The sequence below is a fragment of the Schistocerca americana genome, chromosome 1, assembly GCF_021461395.2.
Source record: "Schistocerca americana isolate TAMUIC-IGC-003095 chromosome 1, iqSchAmer2.1, whole genome shotgun sequence".
Lineage (NCBI taxonomy): Eukaryota > Metazoa > Arthropoda > Insecta > Orthoptera > Acrididae > Schistocerca > Schistocerca americana.
In genome coordinates, this window is record NC_060119.1 from 419,666,953 (window position 1) to 419,680,302 (window position 13,350).

Genomic DNA, 13,350 nt, shown 5'->3' on the forward strand with positions numbered 1-13,350 from the left:
CCACCATCGTGATGCTGTAAACAGAACCTGGATTCATCCGAAAAAAATGTCGTTTTGTCATTTGTGCACCCAGGTTCGTCATTGAGTACCCCATCGCAGGCACTCCTGTCTGTGATGCAGTGTCAAGGGTAACCGCAGCCATGGTCTCCAAGCTGATAGTCCATGCTGCTGCAAACGTCTTCGAACTGTTCGTGCAGATGGTTGTTGTCTTGCAAACATCCCCATCTGTTGACTCAGGGATCGAGACGTGGCTGCACTATTTGTTACAGCCATGCGGATAAGATGCCTGTCATCTCGACTGCCAGTGATACGAGGCCATTGGGATCCAGCACAGCGTTCCGTATTACCCTCCTGAACCCACCGATTCCATATTCTGCTAACAGTCACTGGATCTCGACCAACGCGAGCAGCAATGTCGCGATACGATAAACCACAATCGTGATAGGCTACAATCCGAACTTTATCAAAGTCGGTAACGTCATGGTGCACATTTCTCCTCCTTATATGAGGCATCACAACAACATTTCACCAGGCAATGTTAGTTAACTGCTGTTTGTGTATGAGAAACTGGTTGGAAACTTTCTTCATGTCAGCACGCTGTAGGTGTTGCCACCGGTGCCAACCTTGTGTGAATGCTCTGAAAAGCTAATCATTTGCATATCACAGCATCTTCTTCCTGTCGGTTAAATTTCACATCTGTGGCACGTCATCTTTGTGGTGTAGCAATTTTAATGGCCAGTAGTGTATCTCTCCTCTGTTATGATGGCAACAATATTCCAAACATGGAACGAAAAAAGCCAATGACAACTAATATAATGATAGATTACAAAATATACAATTATATAACATTTAAACAATAACCTGATCCATTCTATCTGTGACACCAAGAAAGGAGCAGTTGCCATTGTATAAAAATACAATTAATTTGACAACAGAGGAAGATATGATGATAGTATCATACTCATCAGCGCCAATTGATTGGTTAAGGAGCTCGTTCTGTTTGAGTTGTGTCATTATGTTTGAGCATAGAATATGTTCTAAGATTTTACAGCAAATAGGAGTCAGAGATATTAGATGACAGTTTTGTGGCTCAGTTTTTGCTGTGCTTCTTGTTGATGGAAGTGACCGGTGGTTTCTTATAACTACTGAGCAAGGTTTTTGTATCAGGGGTCTACAGTAGATTACCATTAAAAGAAGAGGTAAGTCAACTGCAAATTGTATATATAGTATGATAGGGATTGCATCAGACCCTGGAACGTAGTTTAGTTTTAATGTTTTCATGTGTTTCTCAACATCATTGATGCTATATTTGTTTCACTCATTTTTTCAGTGATATGAGAATGAAACTGAGGCAATTCTCCTGGGTTTTCTTTCATAAAGGAACATTTGAAAATGGAGTAAATCATTTCTATTTTTGTCTTTGCTGCCCTAGATTTCACATTCTGTCTCATCTGTAAGTGACTGGACACTACCTTTAATAGCACTAACAGCAATTATGTAAGTCCAGAACTTCCTTGGGTTTTGTGAGGAATCTTTTGATAATATTTTGCCACACTAGTCATCAAATGCTTCATGCATTGCCCTTTCAGCAGCCAAACATGTTTCATGTGACATCTGTCTAGAGTCCCATGATTTGTTTTACACCATTATGAGTGCTCTCTCTTTTTTTAGGAGTTTCTTTACTGTGACTGTATGCTATGGAGGGTCCCTCCCATGATGAACTGTTGTAGTTTGTACATATTTTCCAGTGTATGGTTAATTATTTTTTAAAAGTGGAGCCATAGTTCATCTAGATGCTCCTGTCCTAAGCTAAAAGTTTTGAGTTCCTCACCAAGATGTGGGACAACAGCTTCTTTACCTGGTTTACCGAAAATATAAATCTTACTACATGTTTTAGTTGCCTTTGTACCTTAGTAATCAATACTGCCACAATCACCTCATGGTCACTGGTACCAGTTTCAATGTGAACAGCCTCAAAGAGGTCAGGTCTACTTGTTGCCATTAGATCTAATTTATTTCCATCATGAGTGAAGTTGTGAACCATCAGCTCTAGACTTTTTCAGAGAAGGCTTTTAGTAATGTTTCATAGGATGTCTTGTCACACTGTCCACTGACAGAACTGTAATTATCTTAATTGCTTGTTGGATGATTAAAGTCTCCTCCAGTGATTACAGTATGATTGTGGAACTTACATAATAGCGAACTGAGATTTACTCTTAAGTTACATCAGGAAGTGAGTCTGGTGCTTGATAGAGGGGTCCAATTATGATTTTATGCACGCTCTTGATATTGAGTCTTGCCAGTGTAATATCGTAGCCATCCTACTGCCTCTGTACTGCTTTGGAATTGTAGGAAGTTCAGAAGAATGTCACAGCTTTCTGAGAGGTTATTGTCATTATCTTATTCATCTGGGTGTTTAACATTTGGGGCAGCCAATCTGCCTAAGTATTGAATGCTGGTAAAAAGGAGTTATGGCCAGATATGTTTACCTTTTGTTAATTTACCTTTTGTTAATTGAGCAGAATTTGTTATATATGAATTGTGATCCTATATCTGACGCTATGATGTGTGATCCCTCTGTAGAAAATATAGTTGGTAGTGTTCGTATCATAACCATAACTATCATGACAACATAGACAATTTATGGAAGATTCCGAAGAGAATCACAATGAGTGGGCCTGTGAAAGTGATGTGTGTGTATAACATAATAGATCAGTGGAAAATGGCTGTATTGGAGCTTATTGGTTTTGTGCACTTGGTTTTTAGACCCAGACTACATGATAATATCAGGATCAGTGCCTGGCAACTATACAGGTTGCCTCATCAATGCCTCCATTTCAGTCATCCCTGAGTGTGCCACATATAATAGTTGGGGAATGTAAGATCAGAGTTTGGGTTAGGATCAACACTTAAATTGTACTGAGACCAGTGGAAGCACTCCCTGGCTAAATTGTAGTTTGTGGGGCAATAAATAGTAATTCATGGTGCCAAATCCATGGTTTTGTTTGATTAATGGTAAACCTATAGGGCCAAAACTGTGGTTTTATCATTGTGATAAAACGACTGTGACATATTATTTTGTTTAGATATCAACCCTGATTTTGCCAGTTCCTGTGCTGTTAATGGGAATTTGCACAATGGCTCATGAAAGTTTCCGGCTGGTTGACAACAAAGTGTCATTTCAGAATTCTGTGGTGATTGAGAAGTAGGTCAGTAGTGAATCCCATAATGATAACTGCTTAAGAACGTGACCTACCACGCAGTCACTGTGCCATTTTATTGGATAGGTCCCCTGGGGCCAACATGTGACATTAATGGCTTGGGCATGTAATAAGGTGAAGTTTGGTCCCATGTAAAAAGAAAAATACAAAACCATGTTATGCCAGTGGCTCTTTCCAATGTACCCATAGTTCACCTATGTCATTAATAATATGTTTGAAGTGTATGTGATAGGTTGCTCAAAACCATCAAGGGTCTTAAGTGTTGGTGTCTATGTCAAGTAGTGAGACACTTGTCTCAAGAAATAAATATCTCTCTGGTATAAATGCGGTCAGGCAGGAAGCATACTTTTGTTTGAAGTTCAGTGTGAATTTGTTGTAATAGTTGATTTTATACAAGAATGAGTGGAGCTCTTTCAGATTTTGAGCCTACTTTTTGCAGTTTTTCAAATATTTGTGTAAATTTGTCAGGTTCCATTCCAGATAGTCCCTGTGGTAATTGTTATATCAAGACAATTAGCAGGTTGTGAGACCCCTTGCATCAACAGTTCCAAATACTTTTAGAATATTGCTGATGCAATGACAACTTTTGTATTCACTGAATGGCATATTTAATGCAATGAAACACTTTGAGTCTACACTTACAGGTAAGTGCAGATACTCAACAGCTTGCTCTATTAATATATAGTTCACCCCCCCCCCCCCCCCCCCCCTCATAAGCTTTGCTTCAGGGTGCAGAATTGGATAAACATGTGTGTTAGATTGTATATTGATAAGTGACTTACAACTAACACAAATTCATATTGTGACGTTAGACGTTTTAATCACTACAATGGGTGAGATCTACTGGTGTAATGTAACTGGTGTTGGCACAGTTGAATCCTGTTCATGATTGTGTTCAGGTCTAACTGCTTTCTGCATTGAAAATGCCTTGTGCCTGGTATGGAAAAAATGAGTAATAGCATTAGGTGTTGAAGAAATGTGAACTTGAAAGTTTTGTGGCACTCCCAGGTCATTTTTAAATAAATCAGAGTATTCCTTAAACAAGGATTCCAAGCTACTAAACATAATACAGTTAGAAATAAAATTTATTGAATTTTGTATCTGAAAACCAATAATACTGTGAAGACATCTAATGTCAGGTGCTACTGGTTAAAGAGTGGCTCACACTTACACACTTAACGTACAGTTGGCTTAAACGTTATATAGTCATTTAAAGCATTACACTGGTGACTGAGTGTTAACACACATTGTCTTCTTGCCACCAAAAGCAGAGAGGTGATACACCAATATATTTCAGCGTTGATTAAGGATACAGAGTACCCACATTGAATTCAATCTCAATGTGGTTGATGAACAGTGGGATCATCAGTTTAACTGAAATTCTGTTATTGGCCTCTGTAGCTGTGCAGTTATTTGCCATACCAAGGTGAAGTCTTTGGTTGGCTTTTACAGTGGCAACATCGCCATGCCCACTCAATATGTGACTCCCATTTTTCATCTAACTTTGTGACTTACAACTACTACAATACTGCTAACTTAATTTTTATCTGTATTAAGTGTTGTGGAGGTGCAGTTTTTAATACGCATACTTGAAGAGATACAGTGCTATACTGTTGTTTCAGACACTGTTCAGGAAGAATTACTAACCAAATTCTTAATCATCGTAAGTGTGGGAAGGTCATTGTTGATGTTGATCTTTTGCTATGCCTAAGTCAACTTTGAATTTACATTGTGCAGCTGATGAAATTTCAAAAGACTGAGCTATCATAAGAACCTCACCGTGATTAGGACTGGTTTTTCTTGTAGTGATATGGCAAATGCGCTGGTCAAGAGCAATATCTTGAATTAAAGCAATATCTTGAATTAAAGACTCCGTGTAGGATGTCTTAACTGTGAGAACAGAAAGTTATGTTGTCAACCAAAACCCTGTAAGTCAGTGGCCCAGGCTCTGTAAAATTGATTCATTTCTTTCTGATACTGGTTAAATCTCAGACTAGCAGCTACTACCCCTGTATACATCTGAAAATGTGAGGACAGCAACTTGCAAAAGTCATCGAATGACAAACTACTGGTCTCTACAAGCAGCCATAATTTGCTAACCAGCTCATAAATCTGACTACTAAGAGACAACAGCAATGCTGATTGATTCTAGAACTGGAAATATTACAAAACAGCAAAATCTGACTGCAGATAGGTATTCCACATTTTCCTCATCTGATCTAAATGTAGGTATTGTCAATGTTGACATATCAACATGCAGTGCTGTTATCAACTGGACTTCATGCTACTTGTTTGTGTACTTTAGTAGCTCATCTGCTGTTTCTATAGGTTCTCCAGCTGGTACTGTTGATGACAGTGTTGCTGTTATTGCAGCATCAAGTACTGCTGCTGCACCTCTAAAACATTAGATCAGCTGTGCACAGATTGAGTGTCTCTTGGCATATTAGTGCCATTCCTGATGCTGTAAAAGGTGGAGTGCATATGAGACCAGTGGTGAGTGTGGAAATTTTGTGGTCTGTACTAAGTCCACAATCAGAAGGGCTAAAGAGCTGCTAGTTGTGTGAGCATTTCTGTACTATAGTATCAACCCAAGAAGCAATACACACAATCCAAATAGAATTCTTCACACAAGTCCAGTTCTAAGCAAGGTTGAGATCAATTTGTGAACATTGAGTGAGTAGGGCTTCATAGTGAGTGGTTGTGGTAGTCGATTATGCATTGTGGATTTTGTAAGTCATTAATACCAGCTTTGCAATTTCAGCGTCAAACTTATACATTTGTCACTAATGTTTCTATATTCACCCTTGGTCCAGACTTGCGCATACCAATGAGAGACTGTTACTGTAGTACTGGCTGTAGCCTGAAAGCAGAAATAAGTCAAAGGGATGTAGCCTGTGTTGATGGAAGATGACACTATGAAAATGTCTGAGAACTTTGCCATTCTAGATGTGTTAGAGTGATTAACAAATTATAAGGGAATAGAATGAAATTCAGTGCAATCTCTTACCTTTCCTAAATGTACAGTAGATTGACTAGTCTCTTTAACAATGTAATTTTCCAATCATCTCAGTGCCATGTATGACCTCTGTATTTATCAAGAAATTTAGTTTTACTGAATTGTTCTCTTGCTTCTTGTGTAAGGGAATCCTTGTGAACAAAAAGGTATTTTCAGCTATGAAATAATATGTTTGTGATTTTGTTCACATGTATGAAGAATTTATAGCTACACAACAAAATCAATAGTGTCCTTGAGATGAAACAAATTATTGGGTTCCTCATCAGGTGAAGGAAGAAATAGTTAAAAAAACACTTTACAGAATTCAGAATCTATTTTCATTAAAAATAAATGATATTGTACTAATCTTCTTATCAAACATGTACTTAATGTTTTCCTATCTAAAATACATGTTATTGTTTCATGAATTTCAAATAGGTAGAACCCCAGGTTCAACTGTATTCTCATGTGGAGGAACCGTTATTAACAAGAGATACATCTTAACAGCTGCTCACTGTGTTTCTGTTGAAAACCAGAGATTGTAAGTTGTATTATGAAATTACAATTCTTGTCATAATTTTTAAAAATGTGTTCCTGTATTAAATGTCTAAAATATTTGGTGAGCATGCTTTGTTTTATATTCCTGTTACAGGAAAACTGTTCGTTTAGGTGAGCTCAATTTGTCTACAAACCCTGACTGTGAAGAGTACTGTGCTGATCCTGTGGTTGAGAGAGAAGTTGAAAGCACTGTTATCCATCCAAAGTATAATAATCCATTCCGTAAAAATGATATAGCCTTGGTCAGAGTCAGTTCAGATATCCCATATACAGGTACATAAAACAAAACAATCATTTTTTATACTTTACGGTATTAGATGAATAGTGTACTCAGCCTTCCTAAAAAGTTTATTCTTGAAGTAACAAACAAAAATGTATAAAGGCAATTAAGTTCTGCTGTGGTATGCTGCATGAAAGTTAGTTTAAGAAAAAAGGTAATGTGGATAATAGATGGATTAAGACTATTAACAGCCATTATGGAGCACAAAAATTAGATATTGGTCTTAAACTCGTGTTCTGATTAGGCCGATGAACATTTATCCAGGTGCAGTTCATAATTCAGTGCTGTGAGGTAGAGCCACCTCAAATGATATGATAAAATATATCTTTCAGTTACATATAGAGAATTTAGATTATCGGGAAGCATTTTGAATATTTTCCACTTGGATTTAAGTTGCAGTCAATGTTTTTAGAACTGTTGATATTGAGTGATGTTTTTCAAATAAGCAGTATACTTCAGGCTGTACCTTGCAATGCCAGTTAGCTCAATGTAACAAAGATTTGGGATGCCACTTCTATGAAATGAATGTTGAACTTGCCTAATGGAGGTTGAGCATGCCTGCGGACCTTGATACACTGGTATGGGATGCACGAATGAGTCCAAGTGCCGCAGTTGTGCTTCACACCAGGCCAGATGAAGAGTTCAGTAACCAGCCTCATCAAGGCCCGCATTCGAGGGTGGGTCAAGTTGTGCAAAGCATTAAAGACCCCACGCCAAAGAGCAGAGGGTACTAAGAGGCAAGGAGTGCCTATGGAGATGTCTCAAAGGACTGGGGTTGTCGACTAATGCAGGACATGAAGTTGGACAGCGAGCGATGACTCATTGTCCGAAACTAATTGCTGTGTATTATTGTCTTCAGTCTGAACTCGGGTGAGCTCATCCAAGTTCAGCGGTGCAGTTAGCACACAGATGTATGATAGGTAGTCTGCCACAACATCCTCCGCACTTCAAATATAGCAGGCATCGGAAGAATGCTGACTGATACAATCCTTATGGCGGATATGTCTCTGCAGAAGGTTCTTAACTGGGTTATGAATAGCGTCCATGAGAGGCTTGTGATCCAAGTAGATCATGTAAGGTCACCCCTTGAGGTCAGTACAGAAGTGTTTAATTGCCTCGTACACCGCCAGAAGCTCATGGTCGAAAGCCGATCACTTACACTGGCTCATAGTCAGTTTCTTGGAAAAGAAGTGAAGCAGTAGGATGGAGTCAGCAGTGTACTGTTGAAAAACAGCACTCACAGATGCGTCACTGGCATTGGTCATGATCAAAACACAGGCCTCAGGGTCAGGGTGGGCAAGTGTGATGGATTTGGTGAGGGCAGTTTTAAGATTACGTAATGCATTGAGCATGTGTTTGGTCCAGTCCAACTTCCATTTCCCTGTGGTATTTTTGCCAGAGAAGGCATCAGTGAGGGCCAATTGGACAGAGGCAGCCTGAGGGATATGGTGGCGATAGAAGTTTGCCATACCCAGAAAATGGTGGAGTTGAGCATAATCTTCAGGAAGAGGGAGATCAAATATGGTTTTGACATGAGAATTCGTCAGTCAGAGGTCGTCGGCAGAGACAGTATGGCCTAGGAATGTAACTGATGTGTAACAGAGTTGAGATTTATCATGGTTGATCATCAGGCCATTGGCAGTGAGGGCCAAATGGACTGCATCAAGGTCAACTTGATGCTCCTCAGGAGAGGAGGAAAAGATCAGTATGTCACCTAAGTAAGCGTAAGCAAATGGCAAAGGTAGTAAAATGGAATAAGTGAACTGCTGTCATGTCAGTGCAGCATTTTTCAAACTGTAAGGCATGTAACAGTATGCAAATAGTCCGAAGGGTGTGATGATGGCCATCTTCGGAATATCTGATGGATGTATAGGGATTTGATGGTATGCCTTGAACAATCTAAAACAGAGAACAACTTAGAACCATGTAGTATTTACATGAAATCCTGGATATGAGGAATGGGATAGTTATCAATAATTGTGTGAGCATTAAGGGACCTGTAGTTCCCTCACGTGTGTAAGGAGCCGGCCTTTTTAGGAAAAAGGTGGATAGGTGAAGACCAGTTGCTATCGGAGGGGCAGAGCACGCCTGAAGCCAACAAATCCTGAACAATTTCTTTTATGTGCAGAAGTTTGGAAGCATTAAGGCACCTAGTCTTATAACGTACAGGCGGACTGTCTGTGGTGCAAATCCTATGACAAGTGCCATTACCGATAGCTGATACCTGCAAAGGGAGACCAGTGAGGGGGAGCATGAGGAGGACCACATGCAACGGCAGTTCACTGACCTTGCCGAGTTGGGGCAGTGTGGCCGGGGCGTCGGCTGTAGTCAATGAAGGAAGGCACGGCACAGAAGCCAAGCGATGCAAGGAATCCCAAGTAGCGCAAACAGGTGCATCTTGGAGATTCATCTGCGGCAATGTGGAAACAGGAGCAGTCAATGGAATGCTCGACACAGGAGCAATGTGGTGAGAAGACATAGTAGATGAATGTGTTGGTTCAACTTGCTGCAGTTCTGCATATAGGTGATGTATCGTGCACCATGCGTGTGATAATTCAGCTGAGGCAGAGGCAATGCGGGTGTGTAACGCATCGTTCTGGGTGTGGAAATCGTCGATTTGTGCGCGCACATCTAACAAATCAGAGAGCCGTGTAGTAATATGCTCAAGCAGAGATGCACATGTGGAAAGCATAAAAAAAGGAGGCAGAGAACAGTGTTGTGCTGAACTTGTTCAAGCCCGGAACAATAGGATGAGATGAGGCGTTGCGCTGCTGGAGCGAGTGGTGCAGCATTGGACGGTATGCACCATGAAGGAGTGTGGCGGGACGTGATGCCTAAATGTGCCCTCCGTAATCATTTGGGTAGGCACAAGGTGCATGACAGCTGCATGCGGCATCCCTGTAAGTAACTTGGTACCAGCATAGTGAGGAAGCTTGGAGGCAAGGTGGTGTGGAGTGAGATGGAGTGAGAGGGGGCCGCAGCTGACTGCGCCATTGCTGGTGGCCGCTCGTGCTGTTGCTTGGCATGGTGGACTTTGTGGAGAGGGACCCATGAAACATGACTGCTGATGGGGCTCTGATGAACCTACGATAGGCCCACCAAGCCAGTAGTGGATAATACATTTGTTTTCAAAACCCAAATGAGACTCGGACCAAAACTGGTTCTGGAAGTAACAAAGCCTTTGACTAGACCTGTCACATACAATGACCAACATGACTCCAATGAAAGATGGATTTATCTGAAGAAAAATATAAGAATTGGGACTATTAATGTTGTGTCCTTAGAAAAGGATGCAAGAATTCAGGAAATCACATGGATAATGACAGAGAGGAAGTTACTGATAATGGGACTACATGAAGTAAGAAACGATTGGCAGGAAGTTGCTGGAAAAAAAGATATAAAATGTGATGGACAGAGAGAGGTAAAAGAAGAAATGCTGTCAGACTATAATAAAAAAATGGTGAACAAAGTACTTCACCTGGGAACTGTGTGCAACAGAATAATTGAAGTTAAGATAATGATATAAATAAATATTCTTGATGTAATCCAGGTGTATGCTCCTCAAATAGGATGAGCAACAGATGACAAGAAAGAGTTTATCAATCAACTGGAGGAGTCTGTGACATATAACAAGATGGTGATTATAGGAGACTTTAATTCTAGAGAAGATAACAGAAATGATGGAGAGGTCTTACTATACATACCTGAGAAGTAAATGGTTTATTGGTAATGGATGGTATAAGCAAAGGGACAGTCATAAGTTTACCATATACAGCTGAAATTTGCAATGTAAATCTGTAACAGACTAAACAATAATAACTGAATTAATCAGAAGATGCCTGACAGAAGTGAAAGTGTACCAAGCATTAACCTCAACAGCAAGCACTGACTGTTGGTAGGAACATTGAAGAAATTTGAAATTCAGAAGGGGGGGGGGAGGGGGGAGGGGTTAAGACAAGTAATAGCAAATGCTGAAAACTGAATAAGCTTCCCAAAGATGAGAGGAAGGATGTAGAAGAAGATTGAAGGATATGCAAACAGGCCTCAGCCAAGAAGGCAGAAGAAACATGTGGAAGGACATTGACAAGTCAGACACAAAGAATCTCAATATTGGAATGAGACAATTGCAGAAGCAGACAAGGAAAAAAGTATTGAATGGAGAGCATAGTTGAAAACTAGAACAAAACAAAACAGAAATGCATGGAAAACACTAAGCAGAGCAGCAAGAAAACTGATAGCATTGCCTACAAAGATGTATTGGAAAAAATTCACAAAAAAACCAGAAGAGAATTATAAGGATGAGAAGGTGGTGTTATACTGTGTATTAGGTAATGGAAGAAAGCATAAAGATCATCAACAAAGAAGGAAACCTGTGTGAGAGGAAGAGGAACAAGTTTTGAAAGTATGATAAGAATACTTCTAAAATCTGTATGAAGTACGCAATGAAACAGATATACATACTGAATTTGAGGGAGACAAAAGAATAACACCTTTACAGAAGAAAAGATTTATAAATGAGCCAATGAAATAGAAAGAGAAGATCAAACAATGGGAAATCCAGGATGGAACACATTGTCCTTGGTGTGTGAGAGATGCGTTTGCTTGTGTGTGTGTGTGTGTGTGTGTGTGTGTGTGTGTGTGTGTGTGTGTGTGTGCTGTTTTTGACAAAGGCTTTACTGACCTAAAGCTTTATTTGTGACAGTCTTTTTGTTGTACCTATCTGCGACTCAGCATCTCCGCTATATGGTGAGTAGCAACTTTACTATTCGTAACATAATATTATGAAAAGGATTGTTGCTATTCACTATATAGTAGAAATCCTGCATCTCAGATAGGCACAACCAAAGGCTGTCAGAAAGTGAGCTTTTGCCCAAGAAGGCCTTTGTCAGAAATAGACAACATTCACACACACCCTCACACAAACATAACACACACACGACCACAGTCTCTGGCGAGACTGCGAGGAGCAGTGCATGACGGAGAAGCAATTAGGTGGTGCGGGGAAGGAGGAGGCTGGGATGGGGAGGGAGAGGGATAGCAGGGTAGGGGCAGCAGACTGTAAAGTGCTGCTTGTGGTAGTAAGCAGGATGAAGTGGAGAGGGGTAGGGCAGCTAGCTACAGTAGGGAGGTTAGATGCTGGAAAGGGGACTGAGGGGGCTAGCAGAAAAGAAGAGAAGTAAAAAGTCTGGGTGCATTCGTGGAATAGAGGATTGTGTAGTGCTGGAATTGGAATAGGGAAGGTTCTAGATGGGTAAGGACAGTGACTAACGAAGGTTGAGGCCAGGTGGGTTGCGGCAAAAGGATATATTGCAGAGAGAGTTCCCACTTGCATAATTCAGAAGAGCTGGTGATAGTGGGAAGGATCCAGATGAAATGAAGAACATAGTGTTGGTCAGCGTGCTCAGTAACAGGGTGGTCGAGTTGTTTCTTGGCCACAGTTTGTCAGTGGCCATTCATGAAGACAGAAAGCTTGTTGGCTGTCATGTCCATATAGAATGCAGCACAGTGGTTGCAGCTTAGCTTGTAGATCACATGACTGTTCTCACAGGTAGCCCTGCCTTTGATAGAATAGATGATGGTTGTGACCGAGCTGGATTAGGTGGTGATGGGAAGATGTACAGAACAGGTCTTGCATCTGGCTCTATTACAGGAATGTGAGCCATGAGGCAAGCGACTGGGAGCAGCCTGTGACATCTGGCACCTTCCCACAACCCACCTAGCAACCAACCTCCTGATAGCACCTAGCTGCCTTACCCTCTCTTTGCCTCATCCCTGTACATTCCCACAAGCAGCACCTTACCGTCCTCTGCCCCTACCCTGCTGTCACTTCCCATCCCCGTCCCAGCCTCCTCCTTTCCCCCCACCACCTGGCTGCTTCTCTCATCATGCCCTGTTGCTCTTAGACACGGTCTGACCCCACTGTGTGTGTGTGTGTGTGTGTGTGTGTGTGTGTGTGTTAAGCCAAAAGCTCATTTTCTGACATTCTTTTTGTTGTACGTGTCTGCGACTCGGCATCTTTGTAGAAAGAGAAGCTCTGTTCATGATGGTTGTAGAGAAAGCTATATCAGAAATGAAAAATGGCAAATCTCCTGGAGCATATGTCTTCAAAGTGGAGATGATCAAAGCCGCAGGGCCTATTTGCATTCAGTGGCTGCAAAGAATAATGAGAATAGAATGGATCTATGGAGAGATTCCTGATGATTGGAGTAGGGCAATTATTGTACCAACTTTTAAGAGGAGTAGCAAAGTGCTCTGTGACAACTACAGACAAATCACATTACTGTGCCATTGCATGG

The 13,350-nt window shown here is 40.8% G+C and overlaps 1 protein-coding gene across 3 annotated transcripts in view; it reads left to right on the forward strand.

Annotated features, from left to right (window-relative positions):
- Positions 1-13,350, forward strand: part of LOC124602326 (CLIP domain-containing serine protease B9-like) — a 188,210-nt gene that overhangs the window by 146,063 nt on the left and 28,797 nt on the right. For all 3 annotated transcript variants that reach the window (XM_047136314.1, XM_047136315.1, XM_047136316.1), the window contains exons 4-5: positions 6,655-6,757; positions 6,869-7,047. In XM_047136314.1, coding sequence (XP_046992270.1) covers positions 6,655-6,757; positions 6,869-7,047 — 282 coding nt within the window. The remainder of the gene's footprint in view (positions 1-6,654; positions 6,758-6,868; positions 7,048-13,350) is intronic.